The sequence below is a fragment of the Rhinichthys klamathensis genome, unplaced genomic scaffold (genome assembly GCF_029890125.1).
Source record: "Rhinichthys klamathensis goyatoka isolate OS25496 unplaced genomic scaffold, OSU_Roscu_1.1 h1tg000176l_1, whole genome shotgun sequence".
NCBI classification, from domain to species: Eukaryota; Metazoa; Chordata; class Actinopteri; order Cypriniformes; family Leuciscidae; genus Rhinichthys; species Rhinichthys klamathensis.
The window spans coordinates 3877501-3904414 of record NW_026606705.1 but is presented as its reverse complement, the minus strand read 5'-3'; the positions used below and the strand labels follow the sequence as shown (position 1 = coordinate 3904414).

At 48.2% G+C, this 26914-nt stretch overlaps 3 protein-coding genes and 30 non-coding genes across 33 annotated transcripts in view; 30 read left to right on the top strand and 3 right to left on the bottom strand.

Annotated features, from left to right (window-relative positions):
- Positions 1-26914, top strand: part of LOC130092588 (uncharacterized) — a 309454-nt gene that overhangs the window by 147078 nt on the left and 135462 nt on the right. The window lies entirely within an intron of this gene.
- On the top strand, positions 3183-4242 carry LOC130092452 (uncharacterized). The gene is made up of 2 exons (XM_056260308.1): positions 3183-3639; positions 3730-4242. Exons 1-2 carry the CDS (start codon positions 3199-3201, stop codon positions 4237-4239), a joined length of 951 nt encoding a protein of 316 aa, XP_056116283.1. The 5' UTR covers positions 3183-3198; the 3' UTR covers positions 4240-4242.
- On the top strand, positions 7215-7286 carry trnap-agg (transfer RNA proline (anticodon AGG)). Its single transcript has one exon. It is a non-coding gene; the product is annotated as a tRNA-Pro (tRNA).
- On the top strand, positions 7375-7448 carry trnai-aau (transfer RNA isoleucine (anticodon AAU)). Its single transcript has one exon. It is a non-coding gene; the product is annotated as a tRNA-Ile (tRNA).
- trnaf-gaa (transfer RNA phenylalanine (anticodon GAA)) lies at positions 7547-7619 on the top strand. The gene has a single exon. It is a non-coding gene; the product is annotated as a tRNA-Phe (tRNA).
- trnaq-uug (transfer RNA glutamine (anticodon UUG)) lies at positions 7745-7816 on the top strand. The gene has a single exon. It is a non-coding gene; the product is annotated as a tRNA-Gln (tRNA).
- trnaq-cug (transfer RNA glutamine (anticodon CUG)) lies at positions 8025-8096 on the top strand. Its single transcript has one exon. It is a non-coding gene; the product is annotated as a tRNA-Gln (tRNA).
- On the top strand, positions 9161-9232 carry trnap-agg (transfer RNA proline (anticodon AGG)). Its single transcript has one exon. It is a non-coding gene; the product is annotated as a tRNA-Pro (tRNA).
- trnai-aau (transfer RNA isoleucine (anticodon AAU)) lies at positions 9321-9394 on the top strand. The gene has a single exon. It is a non-coding gene; the product is annotated as a tRNA-Ile (tRNA).
- Positions 9493-9565, top strand: trnaf-gaa (transfer RNA phenylalanine (anticodon GAA)). The gene has a single exon. It is a non-coding gene; the product is annotated as a tRNA-Phe (tRNA).
- Positions 9971-10042, top strand: trnaq-cug (transfer RNA glutamine (anticodon CUG)). The gene has a single exon. It is a non-coding gene; the product is annotated as a tRNA-Gln (tRNA).
- On the bottom strand, positions 10334-10406 carry trnaa-agc (transfer RNA alanine (anticodon AGC)). The gene has a single exon. It is a non-coding gene; the product is annotated as a tRNA-Ala (tRNA).
- On the top strand, positions 11256-11328 carry trnaf-gaa (transfer RNA phenylalanine (anticodon GAA)). Its single transcript has one exon. It is a non-coding gene; the product is annotated as a tRNA-Phe (tRNA).
- trnaq-uug (transfer RNA glutamine (anticodon UUG)) lies at positions 11454-11525 on the top strand. Its single transcript has one exon. It is a non-coding gene; the product is annotated as a tRNA-Gln (tRNA).
- trnaq-cug (transfer RNA glutamine (anticodon CUG)) lies at positions 11734-11805 on the top strand. The gene has a single exon. It is a non-coding gene; the product is annotated as a tRNA-Gln (tRNA).
- LOC130092451 (uncharacterized) lies at positions 17587-18646 on the top strand. Its single transcript, XM_056260307.1, has 2 exons — positions 17587-18043; positions 18134-18646. The coding sequence occupies exons 1-2, from the start codon at positions 17603-17605 to the stop codon at positions 18641-18643; spliced, it is 951 nt and encodes a 316-aa protein (XP_056116282.1). The 5' UTR covers positions 17587-17602; the 3' UTR covers positions 18644-18646.
- On the top strand, positions 20965-21036 carry trnap-agg (transfer RNA proline (anticodon AGG)). The gene has a single exon. It is a non-coding gene; the product is annotated as a tRNA-Pro (tRNA).
- On the top strand, positions 21125-21198 carry trnai-aau (transfer RNA isoleucine (anticodon AAU)). Its single transcript has one exon. It is a non-coding gene; the product is annotated as a tRNA-Ile (tRNA).
- On the top strand, positions 21297-21369 carry trnaf-gaa (transfer RNA phenylalanine (anticodon GAA)). The gene has a single exon. It is a non-coding gene; the product is annotated as a tRNA-Phe (tRNA).
- Positions 21495-21566, top strand: trnaq-uug (transfer RNA glutamine (anticodon UUG)). The gene has a single exon. It is a non-coding gene; the product is annotated as a tRNA-Gln (tRNA).
- trnaq-cug (transfer RNA glutamine (anticodon CUG)) lies at positions 21775-21846 on the top strand. Its single transcript has one exon. It is a non-coding gene; the product is annotated as a tRNA-Gln (tRNA).
- trnaa-agc (transfer RNA alanine (anticodon AGC)) lies at positions 22138-22210 on the bottom strand. The gene has a single exon. It is a non-coding gene; the product is annotated as a tRNA-Ala (tRNA).
- trnap-agg (transfer RNA proline (anticodon AGG)) lies at positions 22911-22982 on the top strand. Its single transcript has one exon. It is a non-coding gene; the product is annotated as a tRNA-Pro (tRNA).
- On the top strand, positions 23071-23144 carry trnai-aau (transfer RNA isoleucine (anticodon AAU)). The gene has a single exon. It is a non-coding gene; the product is annotated as a tRNA-Ile (tRNA).
- Positions 23243-23315, top strand: trnaf-gaa (transfer RNA phenylalanine (anticodon GAA)). The gene has a single exon. It is a non-coding gene; the product is annotated as a tRNA-Phe (tRNA).
- On the top strand, positions 23441-23512 carry trnaq-uug (transfer RNA glutamine (anticodon UUG)). Its single transcript has one exon. It is a non-coding gene; the product is annotated as a tRNA-Gln (tRNA).
- trnaq-cug (transfer RNA glutamine (anticodon CUG)) lies at positions 23721-23792 on the top strand. Its single transcript has one exon. It is a non-coding gene; the product is annotated as a tRNA-Gln (tRNA).
- Positions 24857-24928, top strand: trnap-agg (transfer RNA proline (anticodon AGG)). Its single transcript has one exon. It is a non-coding gene; the product is annotated as a tRNA-Pro (tRNA).
- Positions 25017-25090, top strand: trnai-aau (transfer RNA isoleucine (anticodon AAU)). The gene has a single exon. It is a non-coding gene; the product is annotated as a tRNA-Ile (tRNA).
- On the top strand, positions 25189-25261 carry trnaf-gaa (transfer RNA phenylalanine (anticodon GAA)). The gene has a single exon. It is a non-coding gene; the product is annotated as a tRNA-Phe (tRNA).
- trnaq-cug (transfer RNA glutamine (anticodon CUG)) lies at positions 25667-25738 on the top strand. The gene has a single exon. It is a non-coding gene; the product is annotated as a tRNA-Gln (tRNA).
- On the bottom strand, positions 26030-26102 carry trnaa-agc (transfer RNA alanine (anticodon AGC)). Its single transcript has one exon. It is a non-coding gene; the product is annotated as a tRNA-Ala (tRNA).
- On the top strand, positions 26735-26807 carry trnaf-gaa (transfer RNA phenylalanine (anticodon GAA)). Its single transcript has one exon. It is a non-coding gene; the product is annotated as a tRNA-Phe (tRNA).

The following is a 26914-nucleotide window of genomic DNA, read 5'->3' as shown; positions in this document are numbered from 1 at the left end:
TCCTCAAGGTATGTAAATCTTAAACAATATTTTACAAACAATTACAAATAAAACAAAACAGTATTTTTTAAATGACATATCATATTATTTTATTTCACAACACAGAGGAATGGCACTTCTCAGGTGTCAATCTACATTCACTCTTTGAGTGAACATCCTCAAAGGAAAAAAGAGAATTTAAAGGTGTATGTAAAAGGTTTGATTTCATTTTTTATCGTAATCACTGACTAAAGCTCATTCTTGTCATCTCACACTTCCCCCACTCCCCTTGGAATAAGTGGCTGTTGTAGTGTTTGGTCTGCTTCGCTTCACACTTGGCTGATCCCATCTTTTTTTCTTCTTGTATTTCTTCTAATGGTGCTTGGATGAAAAACAGGATGATTTTCACTGCTTCCTTCCATCTTTTCATCATCATGTCGTCTCTCTACTAATCATACATGCTTTGCAGTAAACCTTGTAATCGCAGTAGCTGTCCAGCAGAGCTGAGAAAGTCATGCAGTGAAAGTCTAAAACAATAAGATAATTTTGTTGTGTTTTTTTACGCTCCAGCCACTGCAGGCTCGAGAGGCCCTGCTCCTGCCCCGGCTCGTGCTACTGCCCCTGCTCCTGCCCCTTATCCTGCTCCTCCAGCATTGTGGACCCCTGGCCAGGTGTCCCAGTCGCCTGCAGAGCTTCCTGTTCACTGGAAAGAGCAACTCCCATCTTTCCAGCAGGACTGGATCAGGAAGACTCTGTTCAGGGCCAACATAAAAACAGGGAAGCCTGAGCTGACGCCACATCCCAACTTCTGGTGGTACCCTCCCCAGCCCCCGACCGTCTTCACCCAGCCCCCTACTTCTCCTGATATCTTCTTCTGCCGCCCTCTGTTCCTCTGGATGCCGCTGAAGATGTGGTCCATTCCACTTGTCTGTGTCCAGCCAGCCTGCAATAACCACAAGCTGACAGCTGCTGGCCTTTATCGCACTGTGCGCAAGGTCCTGGACATAGACGGGTGGTATGACATGGCCACAGAGTATCTGGAGTGCAAAGGGTGCAAGAAGAAGTATCCAGCCTGGTCTGAAGACATCCTGGGACAGCTCGACATGGGACACCGCAGAAAATTCCCCGCCATTCTGACATACAGGTAGAACACATTCATATTTAGAGCAATGCACTGTAATTTGTTGTACTGTATAAAATCAAATACGTTGATTTACTGATATTAACATTGAAATAATAAGATGTGGCACTGAACAGAATTATTTGACTGTCTGTAGGTACTCGTGTGACTACCGTGTAGTCATAATGATGCGGGAGAGGACCCGGGGCAACAGTGTCACACAGCTTCACAAAAAGCTGCAGGAGCAACACACATCAGCGTGGTCACAGCGGACGCTGGAGTACCTCACTGTCTGTGAGCCCTTCACAGACTCCTCCATCGTTGAGCCTCCACTCTTTTCTGCGCCCCCGCCCCTCCCACCCATCCCCAAACCCAAGTGGCTGTTGTCTGTGTATGCCAGGGACGTCCTCTCGCGGCTACCTGAGGTCAAGGCCAAAATAACCTCAGTCTTTGGCTCTGTCCTCAAGATGGACTCCACCAAAAAGGTATAAAAAGTCAAGTTTGAGTAATAATAATTGTTATTATCTTAAATTTTTCTGAAATTTGTTTATTCTACTGTTTTTTTTTTTTACATAGGTCACCAAAAAACTGGCCGGCGCTGCTGCCAACACTGCTGGTTGGTGCACTAATGTAGGCAATGAGCACGGCCAGGTGTTGGTGTCAGTCCTCACAGCGGCAGAGGGGCATGGATTGTGGCCCATGGCGGTGGGTCTCATGAAGAGGTACAGGGAGGCGGGAGTGGCACCACCCGCCGTCATGTATGTGGACAGAGACTGCTGCAGCCCACACGCACACAGACAGTCGCAGGTCAGAGCCATGTTCATAGAGTGGGATGAGCTCCAAGTGCGCCTAGATATTTGGCACTTCATGCGGCGCTTTGCAGCAGGTGTCATCACGGAGGCTCATCAGCTTTACGGCACCTTCATGGCTCGGCTTTCCAGGTGCATCTTTGAGCTGGATCCAGATGATGTCGCTGCTCTACGGTTGGCCAAACAGGGGGAGTTACAGGCCAGAGGAGCTGGTCCAGTCTCAGAGAAGGCTCTGGATAAGCTGATCACCAGGAAGGAGTTGGCACTGCACTGTCGCAAGCGGACCAGAGGAGTGGAGGAGACCACCTGGAGGATCAAGGCGCTCATTGATGAGATGGACAGTGAGAAGGGGAGGGACACTCTGGGTGTACCACTGCTGGACCACGAGCGAATCCAACAGGTCTGGATAGACCAGCAGAGGCACATCGCCTGTATTCAGGACCCAGAGGGCTTCCCTCTGTACCAGAAGACAGACACACTGAAGAAGGGTGGTGTGGAGCTCAGCTGCTATCGCTGTGCTCGTGGCTCCACCTCCTTGGAGTCTTTCCACCTCCATTTAAATCGCTTCATCCCAGGTAGGTTATAACTTTTATAACCTGCAAAAAACTTTAAACTTTTATAACCTATTCTGCCGTACTGAATACATAGATAACATATATTTGACTTTATTTGACCTGTAGGGACCAGTGCCAGTGATGCGCATTTCCAGGCCTATCTCCTGGAAGGCCTGATGCGCTGGAACCAGGACCGGATGGATGAAGCAGTGAGGGGAAAGACTGACCTGAGGACCTACAGTAGCGTTGAGAGGGAGGCAATGGACCGGCTCAGCCGCAAAGTGCTGAAGATGTCCCTGGATGATCGCTACCAGCCTCCAGGGGCTTACACAGGTGAGAATTATTCATGTTAACTCAAACAAAAGATTATACATTATACAGGTGTATGAGTGTAAATTTTTTATATTGTATTTTAAATAATTCAACTATTGTTGGAGTTATTTGTACTTTGTTTAATTTAGGCTTAATTTGACTGTTTGTACGACAGAAATAGCCTTATTTCTTTGTTTTCTTTTGCTAAAGTGAATTTGCTTTATTTTGCATTTATGCTTATTATCTTCTTGTTTATTATTTTAATTTTTTGATCTGTTAAACTGCGTCAAGCCTACAAACGATCAAAGTTTGAAAAGTTTGATTGTTTTTTTTGTTTCAGTTTGTTATGGACAAATAGCCACTATAGCTATAATAATGTGAATGTGCTTTGTATGTGTGTTCTTTTGCAGGGGAGCTGCTGGGTATGGAGTATCTGTACAGTCAGTCTGGGAAATCCCTGACTGTTATGGATAACCCAGAAGAGGAGGATCGGCTGGTGGAGCAGATGACTGATGAGGTGGTGCAGGACGAAGGCTTTGTTGAGGAGGAACCTGAGGACCTCACAGTGCCAGTCCTCTATGACCCCATTGAGCCTGTCCCAGTCCACAGCAGCGGCCCCCAGGCCTTCAACCCCTGTCCCTCTGCACCAGGACCATCCTCACTACAGCCACCCACAGGACTGCAGCGCCCTGCCCAGCCTCCTCTGCAGTCTCCTCCTCTGCACCCTGCTCAGCCTCCTCTGCAGTCTCCTCCTCTGCGCCCTGCTCAGCCTCCTCTGCAGTCTCCTCCACAGCCTTCTGTCCAGCCAAGTGCTGCCTCTGCTCCTGCAACATCAACTGGGTCCAGTGTTGCAGACCAGGCTCCTGTAAGTAAGCTTCTCATTATTAGTTTCTATTTGCTTTTACACTCTGACATTTAACATGCTGTGTATTGTTATTGTAATACTTTCCTGCAGGCTCCTGTTCTTGGACCCGATGGCGTTGCAGGCTGGGATAAGGTGCAGGATCTGGCTGAGTACCTGGTGTCCCTCCGTCAGGCACTCTACCTGGACGAGCAGCAGGTCACAGAGGTCATCCGTCTGTGGACTACTCTTCCTGATGGGGACAAGAGGAAGATCCACTATCAGCCCAGACACCAGCCCAAACTGACCCACGGACGCTTCAAGGCTCCAAAAAACACAGGAGTGACACCGGGTGTGGACAGTGTGAAGAGGTGCCTGATTGGTCATCCTGGGGGGCCAGCTCAGTGGCCCAGCACCAGTCGCTTAGTTGAGGCCATGTGTATCAAACTGTGTGCACTTCACAAGTCCCCAACTAAGAAGGATGGAGTCCGTCTTCCTCGTTGGACTAAGGTGCTCACGGATTACCACCACATCCGAGACCTGGTGCTGAACTGCCAAACTCTGATGGAGGCCACGTCACTTCAGCTGTTTATGCTGAATCAGAGGACTCTCACTCAGTGGTAAGCATGGTTTTACATTGACATTTGAAAGAAAGGGATAGCAGTTATTTATTATGAATACATTTTTTGATTGCAGGTTTAATCGAAGGGAGAACACCCAGGAAGTGACTGTCCTTACCCAGGGCCTTGCTGCAGAAGACCGCATCGCTGTGGCCAGCTCACAGCTTCCTGCTCCGCGGGAAAAGCTGGATGAGGCTCCCTCCACATCAGGGGCCCGGCACGAGTTTGTCCTTCCTCCTAACAGAGCGGGACAGGCTCCTAAGCTACGGCCGGGCAGACGACCTGCCAGTGCTGCAATTGTGAGGCCAATTACCCCAGCAGCTCCTACTCCTCCCCCAGTTCCTGTGCCACTACCCCAGTTCATTTTATTGAACACTGCGCCCACGCTGCTGGCAGCTGGTGCAGGTGGCGCTTCAGCTGCTCCTCTCCTGGCTCCAACTCCAGTGTTTCCTGACGTGCGAGAGGCTCCTGCTCCCACTGCCCCGGTGTCTGTGTCCCGCTTCACTCAGAGGAACAGACGACGCAGGGCAGAAGAGGAGGCCAGTGGAGCCCACAAAAGGAAATATGTCCGTGAAGTGGCATATAACAAATGCTCTAAGTGTGGCAAGCCCAAAACCAAGGAGTTCGGCCACAGCCGCTTCGGCAGTGCCACGTTTTGCCCCAGTGTCTCTGGTGGCAAATCTTTAGAGGAGTGGCTGGTAGAACAGCGCCAGCAGAAAAAACCTGGACAGCCACCTCCATAATAAAAAATCTTTCAACACAGAAAAAAGATTGTTTGTAAATACCTGTAAATAAATATCTATGTGTAATTACAGTTATGTTCTTTTTTCTCTCTCAATCTTTCTGTAATGTCTTGTTTGTTTTATTTATATTACAGAATGTTCTATTCTATTTCTACATTGTTAGTTGTTTATTTTTGTTCATTAATGTCTTGTAGTTTTAGTAAATAAATACTGTTCACACTATTATTCATTGTGCTGCTTTTAATTGCCTTGGGACTGGAATGTGCAAACTGTACATGGGCCCACCCACTCTTTCATAGAGTATACATTGTAAATAACACATATATTGTGTGTATGTCCATATATTTATGCGTGTGTGTGTACTTATTTCAATATTTGTGTGTATTCATTTTAATAAAAAAAATTACATTTCGATATTTGTGTGCATTTGTGTGTATAAAACATTTGAAGTGTCCTAAAATAAATCAGATAAATCACATCAATCAATCCCACACACAAAAAAAACACATATTTGAATAAACATTTGTATTAGTTTTATTAAACCATAAACATGTAATATGTTTTTTTTTTTAAATAATATACACAATTAATATCAATCAATATAATGATATGTCACATTGATAACCAAATGAAGGCGCATGCGCAGTTGATCACACACTAGTCGTGCAGAACAGGGGTTCGAGCCCAGCCCGCGGAGTGTGACTTGTTTCACATGTAACTAAAACTCTTCCATAACGTACAGGAATATAGCCCGAATATTGTTGCAGGGCAAATTTGTGCGTTTTTTCGCGTTTTCTGCGTCCTTTTCGCTTGCGTGCGGGGCGCAAAGATTGGACCCCTGCTTATGCTAAGCGAGCGCTCTACCATTTGAGCTAATTCCCCTCGACGATGTGGTGAGAAGGTGTCCATCCCACAGCATGTGTGAAAGTGCTGCAGCGTGGTTTCCAATGCCCACAAAGCAAAGAGACCGTATTTCCTCTGTGTCGGCAACTTTGCACTGGCTACCGTTTAGTTGTACATTTAATTAAACCTTTGTGCTTTAAGCCTTGCAAACGGAAATGTTTGCGGCCAGGCAGCAGCAGGAAGGATGTGTGTGTGTTGGCTCGTTGGTCTAGGGGTATGATTGCTCAGTTGCCTCGTGTGCAAAGAAGACAGCGGGTGTTATGTGAGAGTTTACATCAGCTCAAGTTTGCTGTGGCGCGTGCATGGAATGTTCATGTTTTGTTCCGGGTGGTGGAGGCCTGTGTTCCAGAGAGGTCCTGCTCAAAACTCCTTTTAAAACACCATCGAGCATCTGCAATAGCTTCCGACTTTGATCGAATGTGGATTTTGTTCTCATAAGGAGGGCACCAGTAACTTGTAACCTATCAGGCATCAGGTCAATCGATTTGGCATACGCCCATATGTACTAGCGTTTTTTGTAGGTCAAGTTCCGGTTTGACAGACCCGAAACGGAACTTTAGCTCCGGGTTGTGATTGTGCATATTACTGGCCTGCTCTACTGGGTGAAATTGTATCCCCCAACAACATATATGGCTTAAACAAACAAAGTACACTCTGAGCCTGGCTCTAGGCTTAACCCTGACTTTACCCGCGAGACGCTATGCCAAGCCTGTGCGAAATGTGAGGCTCCGGATGACGGGCGCAATTTAGGCACGGATAAAAACCGCGACCAGCCCCAAGCAGCTCGCAGCGGCTGCCCGGCTAGCTCAGTTGGTAGAGCATGAGACTCTTAATCTCAGGGTCGAGGGTTCGAGCCCCACGTTGGGCGTATCTATTAGCGTATCTACTCTGAATCCAGCGATCCGAGTTCAAATCTCGGCGGGACCTGCTTCTGCCAAGTTTGCTGTGGCGCGTGCATGGAATGTTCATGTTTTGTTCCGGGTGGTGGAGGCCTGTGTTCCAGAGTGGTCCTGCTCAAAACTCCTTTTAAAACACCATCGAGCATCTGCAATAGCTTCCGACTTTGATCGAATGTGGATTTTGTTCTCATAAGGAGGGCACCAGTAACTTGTAACCTATCAGGCATCAGGTCAATCGATTTGGCATACGCCCATATGTACTAGCGTTTTTTGTAGGTCAAGTTCTCACAAAGCAAAGAGACCGTATTTCCTCTGTGTCGGCAACTTTGCACTGGCTACCGTTTAGTTGTACATTTAATTAAACCTTTGTGCTTTAAGCCTGGAAAACGGAAATGTTTTCGGCCAGGCAGCAGCAGGAAGGACATGTGTGTGTTGGCTCGTTGGTCTAGGGGTATGATTCTCGCTTAGGGTGCGAGAGGTCCCGGGTTCAAATCCCGGACGAGCCCGTTCTCAGGCTTTGCTTTTAATCTCTTCAAGCTGACTAGGGCAACTAGGATATTCCTGGGAAATTGGGGATAAAAGGAGTCAGATCGGGGCCGGTTAGCTCAGTTGGTTAGAGCGTGGTGCTAATAACGCCAAGGTCGTGGGTTCGATCCCCGTACTGGCCACACTTTTGCTCTCTGGGACCCTCAGCTCTGCTCACCTCGAAAGTGACGGGCGGTCTCCCAGAAATCCCTGCTGGACAAACCATTTGCCAGTAGACCTGGCCGAAATAGCTCAGTTGGGAGAGCGTTAGACTGAAGATCTAAAGGTCCCTGGTTCGATCCCGGGTTTCGGCAGAGCAACCTGGTTCCTGTGTTTTTGGTCGAGGGTCTCCAGTGAGCAAACGTCATCTCCTGTTAACCTGATTCCACCTAGCCTCATCACTATCTGCCTCTCAGACGGCCAGAGACCAGCGTGTGGTGGTTCCATGGTGTAATGGTTAGCACTCTGGGCTTTGAATCCAGCGATCCGAGTTCAAATCTCGGTGGAACCTTTTTAGCTTGTTTTGCGGAAGGGCGGGAAAAAACAGAGCTGATGCGCAACTGCTGATGTGGCGGTGAAACTGGCACTCTAAAAGCCAGTCGAGATCGGGGAAACATGGGCTTAAAAAGAAAAGGCTTCACGTGCTCTTTGCTGTCGCGCTTCTGGGCTGAATGACTAAACACCTCTGCTGCTCGGTGGGAAAAGGCTACCCACGCCAAGGTTCCATGGTGTAATGGTTAGCACTCTGGACTCTGAATCCAGCGATTCGAGTTCAAATCTCGGTGGGACCTGCTTTTGCCAGGAATGTGCGCAGGACCTCGTCCGAAAAAAACTTTTCTGATTCCACCTAGCCTCATCGCTATCTGCCGCTCAGACGACCAGAGACCAGCGTGTGGTGGTTCCATGGTGCAATGGTTAGCACTCTGGGCTTTGAATCCAGCGATCCAAGTTCAAATCTCGGTGGAAACTTTTTAACTTGTTTTGCGGAAGGGCGGGAAAAAACAGAGCTGATGCGCAACTGCTGATGTGGCGGTGAAACTGAACATCCCTTTGAAGTGAGCGTAAAAGGGCAGTACACCGCGTGGAGAATGCAGGCATCGATCCCGCTAGCTCTCGCATGCTAAGCGAGCGCTCTACCATTTGAGCTAATTCCCCTCGACGATGTGGTGAGAAGGTGTCCATCCCACAGCATGTGTGAAAGTGCTGCAGCGTGGTTTCCAATGCCCACAAAGCAAAGAGACCGTATTTCCTCTGTGTCGGCAACTTTGCACTGGCTACCGTTTAGTTGTACATTTAATTAAACCTTTGTGCTTTAAGCCTTGCAAACGGAAATGTTTGCGGCCAGGCAGCAGCAGGAAGGATGTGTGTGTGTTGGCTCGTTGGTCTAGGGGTATGATTGCTCAGTTGCCTCGTGTGCAAAGAAGACAGCGGGTGTTATGTGAGAGTTTACATCAGCTCAAGTTTGCTGTGGCGCGTGCATGGAATGTTCATGTTTTGTTCCGGGTGGTGGAGGCCTGTGTTCCAGAGAGGTCCTGCTCAAAACTCCTTTTAAAACACCATCGAGCATCTGCAATAGCTTCCGACTTTGATCGAATGTGGATTTTGTTCTCATAAGGAGGGCACCAGTAACTTGTAACCTATCAGGCATCAGGTCAATCGATTTGGCATACGCCCATATGTACTAGCGTTTTTTGTAGGTCAAGTTCTCACAAAGCAAAGAGACCGTATTTCCTCTGTGTCGGCAACTTTGCACTGGCTACCGTTTAGTTGTACATTTAATTAAACCTTTGTGCTTTAAGCCTGGGAAACGGAAATGTTTTCGGCCAGGCAGCAGCAGGAAGGACATGTGTGTGTTGGCTCGTTGGTCTAGGGGTATGATTCTCGCTTAGGGTGCGAGAGGTCCCGGGTTCAAATCCCGGACGAGCCCGTTCTCAGGCTTTGCTTTTAATCTCTTCAAGCTGACTAGGGCAACTAGGATATTCCTGGGAAATTGGGGATAAAAGGAGTCAGAGCGGGGCCGGTTAGCTCAGTTGGTTAGAGCGTGGTGCTAATAACGCCAAGGTTGTGGGTTCGATCCCCGTACTGGCCACACTTTTGCTCTCTGGGACCCTCAGCTCTGCTCACCTCGAAAGTGACGGGCGGTCTCCCAGAAATCCCTGCTGGACAAACCATTTGCCAGTAGACCTGGCCGAAATAGCTCAGTTGGGAGAGCGTTAGACTGAAGATCTAAAGGTCCCTGGTTCGATCCCGGGTTTCGGCAGAGCAACCTGGTTCCTGTGTTTTTGGTCGAGGGTCTCCAGTGAGCAAACGTCATCTCCTGTTAACCTGATTCCACCTAGCCTCATCGCTATCTGCCTCTCAGACGGCCAGAGACCAGCGTGTGGTGGTTCCATGGTGTAATGGTTAGCACTCTTGGTTTTGAGTCCAGCGATCCGAGTTCAAATCTCGGTGGAACCTTTTTAGCTTGTTTTGCGGAAGGGCGGGAAAAAACAGAGCTGATGCGCAACTGCTGATGTGGCGGTGAAACTGGCACTCTAAAAGCCAGTCGAGATCGGGGAAACATGGGCTTAAAAAGAAAAGGCTTCACGTGCTCTTTGCTGTCGCGCTTCTGGGCTGAATGACTAAACACCTCTGCTGCTCGGTGGGAAAAGGCTACCCACGCCAAGGTTCCATGGTGTAATGGTTAGCACTCTGGACTCTGAATCCAGCGATCCGAGTTCAAATCTCGGTGGGACCTGCTTTTGCCAGGAATGTGCGCAGGACCTCGTCCGAAAAAAACTTTTCTGATTCCACCTAGCCTCATCGCTATCTGCCTCTCAGACGACCAGAGACCAGCATGTGGTGGTTCCATGGTGCAATGGTTAGCACTCTGGGCTTTGAATCCAGCGATCCAAGTTCAAATCTCGGTGGAAACTTTTTAACTTGTTTTGGGGAAGGGCGGGAAAAAACAGAGCTGATGCGCAACTGCTGATGTGGCGGTGAAACTGAACATCCCTTTGAAGTGAGCGTAAAAGGACAGTACACCGCGTGGAGAATGCGGGCATCGATCCCGCTACCTCTCGCATGCTAAGCGAGCGCTCTACCATTTGAGCTAATTCCCCTCGACGATGTGGTGAGAAGGTGTCCATCCCACAGCATGTGTGAAAGTGCTGCAGCGTGGTTTCCAATGCCCACAAAGCAAAGAGACCGTATTTCCTCTGTGTCGGCAACTTTGCACTGGCTACCGTTTAGTTGTACATTTAATTAAACCTTTGTGCTTTAAGCCTTGCAAACGGAAATGTTTGCGGCCAGGCAGCAGCAGGAAGGATGTGTGTGTGTTGGCTCGTTGGTCTAGGGGTATGATTGCTCAGTTGCCTCGTGTGCAAAGAAGACAGCGGGTGTTATGTGAGAGTTTACATCAGCTCAAGTTTGCTGTGGCGCGTGCATGGAATGTTCATGTTTTGTTCCGGGTGGTGGAGGCCTGTGTTCCAGAGAGGTCCTGCTCAAAACTCCTTTTAAAACACCATCGAGCATCTGCAATAAATTCCGACTTTGATCGAATGTGGATTTTGTTCTCATAAGGAGGGCACCAGTAACTTGTAACCTATCAGGCATCAGGTCAATCGATTTGGCATACGCCCATATGTACTAGCGTTTTTTGTAGGTCAAGTTCCGGTTTGACAGACCCGAAACGGAACTTTAGCTCCGGGTTGGGATTGTGCATATTACTGGCCTGCTCTACTGGGTGAAATTGTATCCCCCAACAACATATATGGCTTAAACAAACAAAGTACACTCTGAGCCTGGCTCTAGGCTTAACCCTGACTTTACCCGCGAGACCGAAGGTCGTGGGTTCGATCCCCGTACTGGCCACACTTTTGCTCTCTGGGACCCTCAGCTCTGCTCACCTCGAAAGTGACGGGCGGTCTCCCAGAAATCCCTGCTGGACAAACCATTTGCCAGTAGACCTGGCCGAAATAGCTCAGTTGGGAGAGCGTTAGACTGAAGATCTAAAGGTCCCTGGTTCGATCCCGGGTTTCGGCAGAGCAACCTGGTTCCTGTGTTTTTGGTCGAGGGTCTCCAGTGAGCAAACGTCATCTCCTGTTAACCTGATTCCACCTAGCCTCATCGCTATCTGCCTCTCAGACGGCCAGTGACCAGCGTGTGGTGGTTCCATGATGTAATGGTTAGCACTCTGGGCTTTGAATCCAGCGATCCGAGTTCAAATCTCGGTGGAACCTTTTTAGCTTGTTTTGCGGAAGGGCGGGAAAAAACAGAGCTGATGCGCAACTGCTGATGTGGCGGTGAAACTGGCACTCTAAAAGCCAGTCGAGATCGGGGAAACATGGGCTTAAAAAGAAAAGGCTTCACGTGCTCTTTGCTGTCGCGCTTCTGGGCTGAATGACTAAACACCTCTGCTGCTCGGTGGGAAAAGGCTACCCACGCCAAGGTTCCATGGTGTAATGGTTAGCACTCTGGACTCTGAATCCAGCGATCCGAGTTCAAATCTCGGTGGGACCTGCTTTTGCCAGGAATGTGCGCAGGACCTCGTCCGAAAAAAACTTTTCTGATTCCACCTAGCCTCATCGCTATCTGCCTCTCAGACGAACAGAGACCAGCGTGTGGTGGTTCCATGGTGCAATGGTTAGCACTCTGGGCTTTGAATCCAGCGATCCAAGTTCAAATCTCGGTGGAAACTTTTTAACTTGTTTTGCGGAAGGGCGGGAAAAAACAGAGCTGATGCGCAACTGCTGATGTGGCGGTGAAACTGAACATCCCTTTGAAGTGAGCGTAAAAGGGCAGTACACCACGTGGAGAATGCGGGCATCGATCCCGCTACCTCTCGCTTGCGCCTACTGCTTCCTACCGATTGAGCCAAAGTAAGCCCAAAGTAAGCCCACGTGAGCCAATCGCGTTTCTCTGCTGTGGCTTACTTTTGACCAATCGCGTTCTCTCCTGTGGCTTACTTTTGACCAATCGCGTTTCTCTCCTGTGGCTTACTTTTGACCAATCGCGTTTCTCTCCTGGGGCTTACTTTTGACCAATCGCGTTTCTCTCCTGGCTCTGCTCCCTGTGGCTTACTTTTGACCAATCGGCGACCGCTATTATTATCGTCATCTTTGCAATCTTTGCAACAGGTAAGTCTATTCTTCACGACTGTATAATCGATCATTATTTATTCATAAACAGTGTGTGTTTTTAGACAATTAAACATGCCAATAAAGCTAGCTAGCGTGTAATAGCACATGTTTTCTTCTGTACATGTGAACCTGCAACTTTACCATGATATACAGTAAAAAACATGTCACTACTGTCAAGATAATTAGCCGACCGCTAATTAAGCTATATCCTCCTTAAACCATTTTGTTGTTGTTGTTGTTAATTTAGTTTTTTTTGTGTCATTCATTACATTATTTTGAGCACAAGAACATTTTTACTAAAACCTTTTAAAAAAAAGTTTAATTCATATATGTTATACTATACTATGTTATACACCAGTATACATATTTATGTTATCTTTTTAAATACTATGTTATACATATTTAAAGACAAGTTTTTTTTTGTTTCAACAAATGATTCTCAACTATGTTATAAAAGAAATACCAAAACGATTTGATATACCATTTTAAGTTTTAGATCTGTTTGATGATCATATTATTATGAATTGTAATAAATGCCTTTATGTTATATTTGGTGTTTCTTAGTAATCTCTGCCACAAAAGCTAAACAAAACAAAACGATTTAAGCATGGCATGATACCAGCAAGATTGTACCAAGAAGTGTTATTTATTTTCTTATTAATAAGTTCATCACACTATTTACAATTTGTACACAAGGCAATTCAAAGTGATTCACAGTTGTATAAAAAAACAATAATGCTTATGCTCATAATAATAATAATCATTAATTATTATAATATTATAATAATTAATTACATAAAAAACAAATGCTGTAGTAAAATACTTTCAGTTGGAATATGACAGCTATGTAACGTTCTGTTTATGCCTGTGTCCTTTCAGATTATGTATGCATACCCGGTTTTACGAAGAACCTCTGAGGGTCGACTCCTTATGGGGCCAACTGAGGAGGCCAATAGGAGGGAGATCGTATTGGCAGGGAGGGCCAGGTGTAAGGAGGAGGTCCTGGCTGAGGCCACTGCCTTTGTGAGGCAGAATGGAGGGAATCCTGCAGACCAGTTCCTGGTTCTGGCTCACTGCAAGATCCAGTTTGGGAAACACCAGGGTCAGAGGTTTCTGTGGCTGCTGGAGAACTCACTGGGGTATGCCTGCTATCTGGTCAGCAGCATTTTGGGGGAGGAGGAGAGGGACAACCCGCTGTCGGCCAACAAACACCTGTTCCTCAGATACACCTCGCAGATCAGGGAGGTAGGCGAGGCTGTGGAGGTGTATCAGAAAAAACAGGCCATGCTGCAGGAGGCCCAGAGGACAGGAGACTCTGGATGTCTGATGGTGGAGTTTGGGGATTTTAAGGGTAGGTCAATGAAGGAGGTGTATGAGGACCCAAGCAAGGAGGCCCAGGCTCTCATCACCTACCTGAAGAAGGCAAAGGCCAGGCCTAACACCAATATGGCCATTTTCAAAGCATACGTGCTGAAGAGGCAGGCTCCAGCCCACGTGCCCACCACCACTGTGCCCGCTGCATCTGCCCTCACTGCTGCTGTGCCCACTGCCACTGTGTCTGTTCCTCCTCGACCTACTGCCACTCAGAACAGGCCACTGCTGGCGACCAATGTGAAGGCCCTGTTGGCGCGGGGGAAGCATTTATCTGCTTCACAGCTGGCACAAAAGATTTTGTCTCCAGCCAAAACCTGTAAGTGATTTGCAAGCTTTAAAATCATTACAGTATATATTATGCAGTATATATGTCTAACGAAAATACGTGTTCAACAGCTGCAGGACCACGTGTACCTCCTGCGTCTGAGTCCGCAGCCCGGAGACAGCTCTTTACATGTGGTGAGTATCACTTAACGCATACAAGTGTGTTGGTGACATGTGCTTAGTGTTTTATGTTATTTTACAGACTCTGCTGCTACGGATTTTTTTGAGGAGGAAGATGACGTGGAGATGGCAACTGTAGCCTCGCAAGCTGAGGAACAACTTCCTCAAGGTATGTAAATCTTAAACAATATTTTACAAACAATTACAAATAAAACAAAACAGTATTTTTTAAATGACATATCATATTATTTTATTTCACAACACAGAGGAATGGCACTTCTCAGGTGTCAATCTACATTCACTCTTTGAGTGAACATCCTCAAAGGAAAAAAGAGAATTTAAAGGTGTATGTAAAAGGTTTGATTTCATTTTTTATCGTAATCACTGACTAAAGCTCATTCTTGTCATCTCACACTTCCCCCACTCCCCTTGGAATAAGTGGCTGTTGTAGTGTTTGGTCTGCTTCGCTTCACACTTGGCTGATCCCATCTTTTTTTCTTCTTGTATTTCTTCTAATGGTGCTTGGATGAAAAACAGGATGATTTTCACTGCTTCCTTCCATCTTTTCATCATCATGTCGTCTCTCTACTAATCATACATGCTTTGCAGTAAACCTTGTAATCGCAGTAGCTGTCCAGCAGAGCTGAGAAAGTCATGCAGTGAAAGTCTAAAACAATAAGATAATTTTGTTGTGTTTTTTTACGCTCCAGCCACTGCAGGCTCGAGAGGCCCTGCTCCTGCCCCGGCTCGTGCTACTGCCCCTGCTCCTGCCCCTTATCCTGCTCCTCCAGCATTGTGGACCCCTGGCCAGGTGTCCCAGTCGCCTGCAGAGCTTCCTGTTCACTGGAAAGAGCAACTCCCATCTTTCCAGCAGGACTGGATCAGGAAGACTCTGTTCAGGGCCAACATAAAAACAGGGAAGCCTGAGCTGACGCCACATCCCAACTTCTGGTGGTACCCTCCCCAGCCCCCGACCGTCTTCACCCAGCCCCCTACTTCTCCTGATATCTTCTTCTGCCGCCCTCTGTTCCTCTGGATGCCGCTGAAGATGTGGTCCATTCCACTTGTCTGTGTCCAGCCAGCCTGCAATAACCACAAGCTGACAGCTGCTGGCCTTTATCGCACTGTGCGCAAGGTCCTGGACATAGACGGGTGGTATGACATGGCCACAGAGTATCTGGAGTGCAAAGGGTGCAAGAAGAAGTATCCAGCCTGGTCTGAAGACATCCTGGGACAGCTCGACATGGGACACCGCAGAAAATTCCCCGCCATTCTGACATACAGGTAGAACACATTCATATTTAGAGCAATGCACTGTAATTTGTTGTACTGTATAAAATCAAATACGTTGATTTACTGATATTAACATTGAAATAATAAGATGTGGCACTGAACAGAATTATTTGACTGTCTGTAGGTACTCGTGTGACTACCGTGTAGTCATAATGATGCGGGAGAGGACCCGGGGCAACAGTGTCACACAGCTTCACAAAAAGCTGCAGGAGCAACACACATCAGCGTGGTCACAGCGGACGCTGGAGTACCTCACTGTCTGTGAGCCCTTCACAGACTCCTCCATCGTTGAGCCTCCACTCTTTTCTGCGCCCCCGCCCCTCCCACCCATCCCCAAACCCAAGTGGCTGTTGTCTGTGTATGCCAGGGACGTCCTCTCGCGGCTACCTGAGGTCAAGGCCAAAATAACCTCAGTCTTTGGCTCTGTCCTCAAGATGGACTCCACCAAAAAGGTATAAAAAGTCAAGTTTGAGTAATAATAATTGTTATTATCTTAAATTTTTCTGAAATTTGTTTATTCTACTGTTTTTTTTTTTTACATAGGTCACCAAAAAACTGGCCGGCGCTGCTGCCAACACTGCTGGTTGGTGCACTAATGTAGGCAATGAGCACGGCCAGGTGTTGGTGTCAGTCCTCACAGCGGCAGAGGGGCATGGATTGTGGCCCATGGCGGTGGGTCTCATGAAGAGGTACAGGGAGGCGGGAGTGGCACCACCCGCCGTCATGTATGTGGACAGAGACTGCTGCAGCCCACACGCACACAGACAGTCGCAGGTCAGAGCCATGTTCATAGAGTGGGATGAGCTCCAAGTGCGCCTAGATATTTGGCACTTCATGCGGCGCTTTGCAGCAGGTGTCATCACGGAGGCTCATCAGCTTTACGGCACCTTCATGGCTCGGCTTTCCAGGTGCATCTTTGAGCTGGATCCAGATGATGTCGCTGCTCTACGGTTGGCCAAACAGGGGGAGTTACAGGCCAGAGGAGCTGGTCCAGTCTCAGAGAAGGCTCTGGATAAGCTGATCACCAGGAAGGAGTTGGCACTGCACTGTCGCAAGCGGACCAGAGGAGTGGAGGAGACCACCTGGAGGATCAAGGCGCTCATTGATGAGATGGACAGTGAGAAGGGGAGGGACACTCTGGGTGTACCACTGCTGGACCACGAGCGAATCCAACAGGTCTGGATAGACCAGCAGAGGCACATCGCCTGTATTCAGGACCCAGAGGGCTTCCCTCTGTACCAGAAGACAGACACACTGAAGAAGGGTGGTGTGGAGCTCAGCTGCTATCGCTGTGCTCGTGGCTCCACCTCCTTGGAGTCTTTCCACCTCCATTTAAATCGCTTCATCCCAGGTAGGTTATAACTTTTATAACCTGCAAAAAACTTTAAACTTTTATAACCTATTCTGCCGTACTGAATACATAGATAACATATATTTGACTTTATTTGACCTGTAGGGACCAGTGCCAGTGATGCGCATTTCCAGGCCTATCTCCTGGAAGGCCTGATGCGCTGGAACCAGGACCGGATGGATGAAGCAGTGAGGGGAAAGACTGACCTGAGGACCTACAGTAGCGTTGAGAGGGAGGCAATGGACCGGCTCAGCCGCAAAGTGCTGAAGATGTCCCTGGATGATCGCTACCAGCCTCCAGGGGCTTACACAGGTGAGAATTATTCATGTTAACTCAAACAAAAGATTATACATTATACAGGTGTATGAGTGTAAATTTTTTATATTGTATTTTAAATAATTCAACTATTGTTGGAGTTATTTGTACTTTGTTTAATTTAGGCTTAATTTGACTGTTTGTACGACAGAAATAGCCTTATTTCTTTGTTTTCTTTTGCTAAAGTGAATTTGCTTTATTTTGCATTTATGCTTATTATCTTCTTGTTTATTATTTTAATTTTTTGATCTGTTAAACTGCGTCAAGCCTACAAACGATCAAAGTTTGAAAAGTTTGATTGTTTTTTTTGTTTCAGTTTGTTATGGACAAATAGCCACTATAGCTATAATAATGTGAATGTGCTTTGTATGTGTGTTCTTTTGCAGGGGAGCTGCTGGGTATGGAGTATCTGTACAGTCAGTCTGGGAAATCCCTGACTGTTATGGATAACCCAGAAGAGGAGGATCGGCTGGTGGAGCAGATGACTGATGAGGTGGTGCAGGACGAAGGCTTTGTTGAGGAGGAACCTGAGGACCTCACAGTGCCAGTCCTCTATGACCCCATTGAGCCTGTCCCAGTCCACAGCAGCGGCCCCCAGGCCTTCAACCCCTGTCCCTCTGCACCAGGACCATCCTCACTACAGCCACCCACAGGACTGCAGCGCCCTGCCCAGCCTCCTCTGCAGTCTCCTCCTCTGCACCCTGCTCAGCCTCCTCTGCAGTCTCCTCCTCTGCGCCCTGCTCAGCCTCCTCTGCAGTCTCCTCCACAGCCTTCTGTCCAGCCAAGTGCTGCCTCTGCTCCTGCAACATCAACTGGGTCCAGTGTTGCAGACCAGGCTCCTGTAAGTAAGCTTCTCATTATTAGTTTCTATTTGCTTTTACACTCTGACATTTAACATGCTGTGTATTGTTATTGTAATACTTTCCTGCAGGCTCCTGTTCTTGGACCCGATGGCGTTGCAGGCTGGGATAAGGTGCAGGATCTGGCTGAGTACCTGGTGTCCCTCCGTCAGGCACTCTACCTGGACGAGCAGCAGGTCACAGAGGTCATCCGTCTGTGGACTACTCTTCCTGATGGGGACAAGAGGAAGATCCACTATCAGCCCAGACACCAGCCCAAACTGACCCACGGACGCTTCAAGGCTCCAAAAAACACAGGAGTGACACCGGGTGTGGACAGTGTGAAGAGGTGCCTGATTGGTCATCCTGGGGGGCCAGCTCAGTGGCCCAGCACCAGTCGCTTAGTTGAGGCCATGTGTATCAAACTGTGTGCACTTCACAAGTCCCCAACTAAGAAGGATGGAGTCCGTCTTCCTCGTTGGACTAAGGTGCTCACGGATTACCACCACATCCGAGACCTGGTGCTGAACTGCCAAACTCTGATGGAGGCCACGTCACTTCAGCTGTTTATGCTGAATCAGAGGACTCTCACTCAGTGGTAAGCATGGTTTTACATTGACATTTGAAAGAAAGGGATAGCAGTTATTTATTATGAATACATTTTTTGATTGCAGGTTTAATCGAAGGGAGAACACCCAGGAAGTGACTGTCCTTACCCAGGGCCTTGCTGCAGAAGACCGCATCGCTGTGGCCAGCTCACAGCTTCCTGCTCCGCGGGAAAAGCTGGATGAGGCTCCCTCCACATCAGGGGCCCGGCACGAGTTTGTCCTTCCTCCTAACAGAGCGGGACAGGCTCCTAAGCTACGGCCGGGCAGACGACCTGCCAGTGCTGCAATTGTGAGGCCAATTACCCCAGCAGCTCCTACTCCTCCCCCAGTTCCTGTGCCACTACCCCAGTTCATTTTATTGAACACTGCGCCCACGCTGCTGGCAGCTGGTGCAGGTGGCGCTTCAGCTGCTCCTCTCCTGGCTCCAACTCCAGTGTTTCCTGACGTGCGAGAGGCTCCTGCTCCCACTGCCCCGGTGTCTGTGTCCCGCTTCACTCAGAGGAACAGACGACGCAGGGCAGAAGAGGAGGCCAGTGGAGCCCACAAAAGGAAATATGTCCGTGAAGTGGCATATAACAAATGCTCTAAGTGTGGCAAGCCCAAAACCAAGGAGTTCGGCCACAGCCGCTTCGGCAGTGCCACGTTTTGCCCCAGTGTCTCTGGTGGCAAATCTTTAGAGGAGTGGCTGGTAGAACAGCGCCAGCAGAAAAAACCTGGACAGCCACCTCCATAATAAAAAATCTTTCAACACAGAAAAAAGATTGTTTGTAAATACCTGTAAATAAATATCTATGTGTAATTACAGTTATGTTCTTTTTTCTCTCTCAATCTTTCTGTAATGTCTTGTTTGTTTTATTTATATTACAGAATGTTCTATTCTATTTCTACATTGTTAGTTGTTTATTTTTGTTCATTAATGTCTTGTAGTTTTAGTAAATAAATACTGTTCACACTATTATTCATTGTGCTGCTTTTAATTGCCTTGGGACTGGAATGTGCAAACTGTACATGGGCCCACCCACTCTTTCATAGAGTATACATTGTAAATAACACATATATTGTGTGTATGTCCATATATTTATGCGTGTGTGTGTACTTATTTCAATATTTGTGTGTATTCATTTTAATAAAAAAAATTACATTTCGATATTTGTGTGCATTTGTGTGTATAAAACATTTGAAGTGTCCTAAAATAAATCAGATAAATCACATCAATCAATCCCACACACAAAAAAAACACATATTTGAATAAACATTTGTATTAGTTTTATTAAACCATAAACATGTAATATGTTTTTTTTTTTAAATAATATACACAATTAATATCAATCAATATAATGATATGTCACATTGATAACCAAATGAAGGCGCATGCGCAGTTGATCACACACTAGTCGTGCAGAACAGGGGTTCGAGCCCAGCCCGCGGAGTGTGACTTGTTTCACATGTAACTAAAACTCTTCCATAACGTACAGGAATATAGCCCGAATATTGTTGCAGGGCAAATTTGTGCGTTTTTTCGCGTTTTCTGCGTCCTTTTCGCTTGCGTGCGGGGCGCAAAGATTGGACCCCTGCTTTTGCGCAGCGAGCGCTCTACCATTTGAGCTAATTCCCCTCGACGATGTGGTGAGAAGGTGTCCATCCCACAGCATGTGTGAAAGTGCTGCAGCGTGGTTTCCAATGCCCACAAAGCAAAGAGACCGTATTTCCTCTGTGTCGGCAACTTTGCACTGGCTACCGTTTAGTTGTACATTTAATTAAACCTTTGTGCTTTAAGCCTTGCAAACGGAAATGTTTGCGGCCAGGCAGCAGCAGGAAGGATGTGTGTGTGTTGGCTCGTTGGTCTAGGGGTATGATTGCTCAGTTGCCTCGTGTGCAAAGAAGACAGCGGGTGTTATGTGAGAGTTTACATCAGCTCAAGTTTGCTGTGGCGCGTGCATGGAATGTTCATGTTTTGTTCCGGGTGGTGGAGGCCTGTGTTCCAGAGAGGTCCTGCTCAAAACTCCTTTTAAAACACCATCGAGCATCTGCAATAGCTTCCGACTTTGATCGAATGTGGATTTTGTTCTCATAAGGAGGGCACCAGTAACTTGTAACCTATCAGGCATCAGGTCAATCGATTTGGCATACGCCCATATGTACTAGCGTTTTTTGTAGGTCAAGTTCTCACAAAGCAAAGAGACCGTATTTCCTCTGTGTCGGCAACTTTGCACTGGCTACCGTTTAGTTGTACATTTAATTAAACCTTTGTGCTTTAAGCCTGGGAAACGGAAATGTTTTCGGCCAGGCAGCAGCAGGAAGGACATGTGTGTGTTGGCTCGTTGGTCTAGGGGTATGATTCTCGCTTAGGGTGCGAGAGGTCCCGGGTTCAAATCCCGGACGAGCCCGTTCTCAGGCTTTGCTTTTAATCTCTTCAAGCTGACTAGGGCAACTAGGATATTCCTGGGAAATTGGGGATAAAAGGAGTCAGAGCGGGGCCGGTTAGCTCAGTTGGTTAGAGCGTGGTGCTAATAACGCCAAGGTCGTGGGTTCGATCCCCGTACTGGCCACACTTTTGCTCTCTGGGACCCTCAGCTCTGCTCACCTCGAAAGTGACGGGCGGTCTCCCAGAAATCCCTGCTGGACAAACCATTTGCCAGTAGACCTGGCCGAAATAGCTCAGTTGGGAGAGCGTTAGACTGAAGATCTAAAGGTCCCTGGTTCGATCCCGGGTTTCGGCAGAGCAACCTGGTTTCTGTGTTTTTGGTCGAGGGTCTCCAGTGAGCAAACGTCATCTCCTGTTAACCTGATTCCACCTAGCCTCATCGCTATCTGCCTCTCAGACGGCCAGAGACCAGCATGTGGTGGTTCCATGGTGTAATGGTTAGCACTCTGGGCTTTGAGTCCAGCGATCCGAGTTCAAATCTCGGTGGAACCTTTTTAGCTTGTTTTGCGGAAGGGCGGGAAAAAACAGAGCTGATGCGCAACTGCTGATGTGGCGGTGAAACTGGCACTCTAAAAGCCAGTCGAGATCGGGGAAACATGGGCTTAAAAAGAAAAGGCTTCACGTGCTCTTTGCTGTCGCGCTTCTGGGCTGAATGACTAAACACCTCTGCTGCTCGGTGGGAAAAGGCTACCCACGCCAAGGTTCCATGGTGTAATGGTTAGCACTCTGGACTCTGAATCCAGCGATCCGAGTTCAAATCTCGGTGGGACCTGCTTTTGCCAGGAATGTGCGCAGGACCTCGTCCGAAAAAAACTTTTCTGATTCCACCTAGCCTCATCGCTATCTGCCTCTCAGACGACCAGAGACCAGCATGTGGTGGTTCCATGGTGCAATGGTTAGCACTCTGGGCTTTGAATCCAGCGATCCAAGTTCAAATCTCGGTGGAAACTTTTTAACTTGTTTTGGGGAAGGGCGGGAAAAAACAGAGCTGATGCGCAACTGCTGATGTGGCGGTGAAACTGAACATCCCTTTGAAGTGAGCGTAAAAGGGCAGTACACCGCGTGGAGAATGCGGGCATCGATCCCGCTACCTCTCGCATGCTAAGCGAGCGCTCTACCATTTGAGCTAATTCCCCTCGACGATGTGGTGAGAAGGTGTCCATCCCACAGCATGTGTGAAAGTGCTGCAGCGTGGTTTCCAATGCCCAAAAAGCAAAGAGACCGTATTTCCTCTGTGTCGGCAACTTTGCACTGGCTACCGTTTAGTTGTACATTTAATTAAACCTTTGTGCTTTAAGCCTTGCAAACGGAAATGTTTGCGGCCAGGCAGCAGCAGGAAGGATGTGTGTGTGTTGGCTCGTTGGTCTAGGGGTATGATTGCTCAGTTGCCTCGTGTGCAAAGAAGACAGCGGGTGTTATGTGAGAGTTTACATCAGCGCAAGTTTGCTGTGGCGCGTGCATGGAATGTTCATGTTTTGTTCCGGGTGGTGGAGGCCTGTGTTCCAGAGTGGTCCTGCTCAAAACTCCTTTTAAAACACCATCGAGCATCTGCAATAGCTTCCGACTTTGATCGAATGTGGATTTTGTTCTCATAAGGAGGGCACCAGTAACTTGTAACCTATCAGGCATCAGGTCAATCGATTTGGCATACGCCCATATGTACTAGCGTTTTTTGTAGGTCAAGTTCTCACAAAGCAAAGAGACCGTATTTCTTCTGTGTCGGCAACTTTGCACTGGCTACCGTTTAGTTGTACATTTAATTAAACCTTTGTGCTTTAAGCCTGGAAAACGGAAATGTTTTCGGCCAGGCAGCAGCAGGAAGGACATGTGTGTGTTGGCTCGTTGGTCTAGGGGTATGATTCTCGCTTAGGGTGCGAGAGGTCCCGGGTTCAAATCCCGGACGAGCCCGTTCTCAGGCTTTGCTTTTAATCTCTTCAAGCTGACTAGGGCAACTAGGATATTCCTGGGAAATTGGGGATAAAAGGAGTCAGATCGGGGCCGGTTAGCTCAGTTGGTTAGAGCGTGGTGCTAATAACGCCAAGGTCGTGGGTTCGATCCTCGTACTGGCCACACTTTTGCTCTCTGGGACCCTCAGCTCTGCTCACCTCGAAAGTGACGGGCGGTCTCCCAGAAATCCCTGCTGGACAAACCATTTGCCAGTAGACCTGGCCGAAATAGCTCAGTTGGGAGAGCGTTAGACTGAAGATCTAAAGGTCCCTGGTTCGATCCCGGGTTTCGGCAGAGCAACCTGGTTCCTGTGTTTTTGGTCGAGGGTCTCCAGTGAGCAAACGTCATCTCCTGTTAACCTGATTCCACCTAGCCTCATCACTATCTGCCTCTCAGACGGCCAGAGACCAGCGTGTGGTGGTTCCATGGTGTAATGGTTAGCACTCTGGGCTTTGAATCCAGCGATCCGAGTTCAAATCTCGGTGGAACCTTTTTAGCTTGTTTTGCGGAAGGGCGGGAAAAAACAGAGCTGATGCGCAACTGCTGATGTGGCGGTGAAACTGGCACTCTAAAAGCCAGTCGAGATCGGGGAAACATGGGCTTAAAAAGAAAAGGCTTCACGTGCTCTTTGCTGTCGCGCTTCTGGGCTGAATGACTAAACACCTCTGCTGCTCGGTGGGAAAAGGCTACCCACGCCAAGGTTCCATGGTGTAATGGTTAGCACTCTGGACTCTGAATCCAGCGATTCGAGTTCAAATCTCGGTGGGACCTGCTTTTGCCAGGAATGTGCGCAGGACCTCGTCCGAAAAAAACTTTTCTGATTCCACCTAGCCTCATCGCTATCTGCCTCTCAGACGACCAGAGACCAGCGTGTGGTGGTTCCATGGTGCAATGGTTAGCACTCTGGGCTTTGAATCCAGCGATCCAAGTTCAAATCTCGGTGGAAACTTTTTAACTTGTTTTGCGGAAGGGCGGGAAAAAACAGAGCTGATGCGCAACTGCTGATGTGGCGGTGAAACTGAACATCCCTTTGAAGTGAGCGTAAAAGGGCAGTACACCGCGTGGAGAATGCAGGCATCGATCCCGCTAGCTCTCGCATGCTAAGCGAGCGCTCTACCATTTGAGCTAATTCCCCTCGACGATGTGGTGAGAAGGTGTCCATCCCACAGCATGTGTGAAAGTGCTGCAGCGTGGTTTCCAATGCCCACAAAGCAAAGAGACCGTATTTCCTCTGTGTCGGCAACTTTGCACTGGCTACCGTTTAGTTGTACATTTAATTAAACCTTTGTGCTTTAAGCCTTGCAAACGGAAATGTTTGCGGCCAGGCAGCAGCAGGAAGGATGTGTGTGTGTTGGCTCGTTGGTCTAGGGGTATGATTGCTCAGTTGCCTCGTGTGCAAAGAAGACAGCGGGTGTTATGTGAGAGTTTACATCAGCTCAAGTTTGCTGTGGCGCGTGCATGGAATGTTCATGTTTTGTTCCGGGTGGTGGAGGCCTGTGTTCCAGAGAGGTCCTGCTCAAAACTCCTTTTAAAACACCATCGAGCATCTGCAATAGCTTCCGACTTTGATCGAATGTGGATTTTGTTCTCATAAGGAGGGCACCAGTAACTTGTAACCTATCAGGCATCAGGTCAATCGATTTGGCATACGCCCATATGTACTAGCGTTTTTTGTAGGTCAAGTTCTCACAAAGCAAAGAGACCGTATTTCCTCTGTGTCGGCAACTTTGCACTGGCTACCGTTTAGTTGTACATTTAATTAAACCTTTGTGCTTTAAGCCTGGGAAACGGAAATGTTTTCGGCCAGGCAGCAGCAGGAAGGACATGTGTGTGTTGGCTCGTTGGTCTAGGGGTATGATTCTCGCTTAGGGTGCGAGAGGTCCCGGGTTCAAATCCCGGACGAGCCCGTTCTCAGGCTTTGCTTTTAATCTCTTCAAGCTGACTAGGGCAACTAGGATATTCCTGGGAAATTGGGGATAAAAGGAGTCAGAGCGGGGCCGGTTAGCTCAGTTGGTTAGAGCGTGGTGCTAATAACGCCAAGGTCGTGGGTTCGATCCCCGTACTGGCCACACTTTTGCTCTCTGGGACCCTCAGCTCTGCTCACCTCGAAAGTGACGGGCGGTCTCCCAGAAATCCCTGCTGGACAAACCATTTGCCAGTAGACCTGGCCGAAATAGCTCAGTTGGGAGAGCGTTAGACTGAAGATCTAAAGGTCCCTGGTTCGATCCCGGGTTTCGGCAGAGCAACCTGGTTCCTGTGTTTTTGGTCGAGGGTCTCCAGTGAGCAAACGTCATCTCCTGTTAACCTGATTCCACCTAGCCTCATCGCTATCTGCCTCTCAGACGGCCAGAGACCAGCGTGTGGTGGTTCCATGGTGTAATGGTTAGCACTCTTGGTTTTGAGTCCAGCGATCCGAGTTCAAATCTCGGTGGAACCTTTTTAGCTTGTTTTGCGGAAGGGCGGGAAAAAACAGAGCTGATGCGCAACTGCTGATGTGGCGGTGAAACTGGCACTCTAAAAGCCAGTCGAGATCGGGGAAACATGGGCTTAAAAAGAAAAGGCTTCACGTGCTCTTTGCTGTCGCGCTTCTGGGCTGAATGACTAAACACCTCTGCTGCTCGGTGGGAAAAGGCTACCCACGCCAAGGTTCCATGGTGTAATGGTTAGCACTCTGGACTCTGAATCCAGCGATCCGAGTTCAAATCTCGGTGGGACCTGCTTTTGCCAGGAATGTGCGCAGGACCTCGTCCGAAAAAAACTTTTCTGATTCCACCTAGCCTCATCGCTATCTGCCTCTCAGACGACCAGAGACCAGCATGTGGTGGTTCCATGGTGCAATGGTTAGCACTCTGGGCTTTGAATCCAGCGATCCAAGTTCAAATCTCGGTGGAAACTTTTTAACTTGTTTTGGGGAAGGGCGGGAAAAAACAGAGCTGATGCGCAACTGCTGATGTGGCGGTGAAACTGAACATCCCTTTGAAGTGAGCGTAAAAGGACAGTACACCGCGTGGAGAATGCGGGCATCGATCCCGCTACCTCTCGCATGCTAAGCGAGCGCTCTACCATTTGAGCTAATTCCCCTCGACGATGTGGTGAGAAGGTGTCCATCCCACAGCATGTGTGAAAGTGCTGCAGCGTGGTTTCCAATGCCCACAAAGCAAAGAGACCGTATTTCCTCTGTGTCGGCAACTTTGCACTGGCTACCGTTTAGTTGTACATTTAATTAAACCTTTGTGCTTTAAGCCTTGCAAACGGAAATGTTTGCGGCCAGGCAGCAGCAGGAAGGATGTGTGTGTGTTGGCTCGTTGGTCTAGGGGTATGATTGCTCAGTTGCCTCGTGTGCAAAGAAGACAGCGGGTGTTATGTGAGAGTTTACATCAGCTCAAGTTTGCTGTGGCGCGTGCATGGAATGTTCATGTTTTGTTCCGGGTGGTGGAGGCCTGTGTTCCAGAGAGGTCCTGCTCAAAACTCCTTTTAAAACACCATCGAGCATCTGCAATAAATTCCGACTTTGATCGAATGTGGATTTTGTTCTCATAAGGAGGGCACCAGTAACTTGTAACCTATCAGGCATCAGGTCAATCGAGGTCGTGGGTTCGATCCCCGTACTGGCCACACTTTTGCTCTCTGGGACCCTCAGCTCTGCTCACCTCGAAAGTGACGGGCGGTCTCCCAGAAATCCCTGCTGGACAAACCATTTGCCAGTAGACCTGGCCGAAATAGCTCAGTTGGGAGAGCGTTAGACTGAAGATCTAAAGGTCCCTGGTTCGATCCCGGGTTTCGGCAGAGCAACCTGGTTCCTGTGTTTTTGGTCGAGGGTCTCCAGTGAGCAAACGTCATCTCCTGTTAACCTGATTCCACCTAGCCTCATCACTATCTGCCTCTCAGACGGC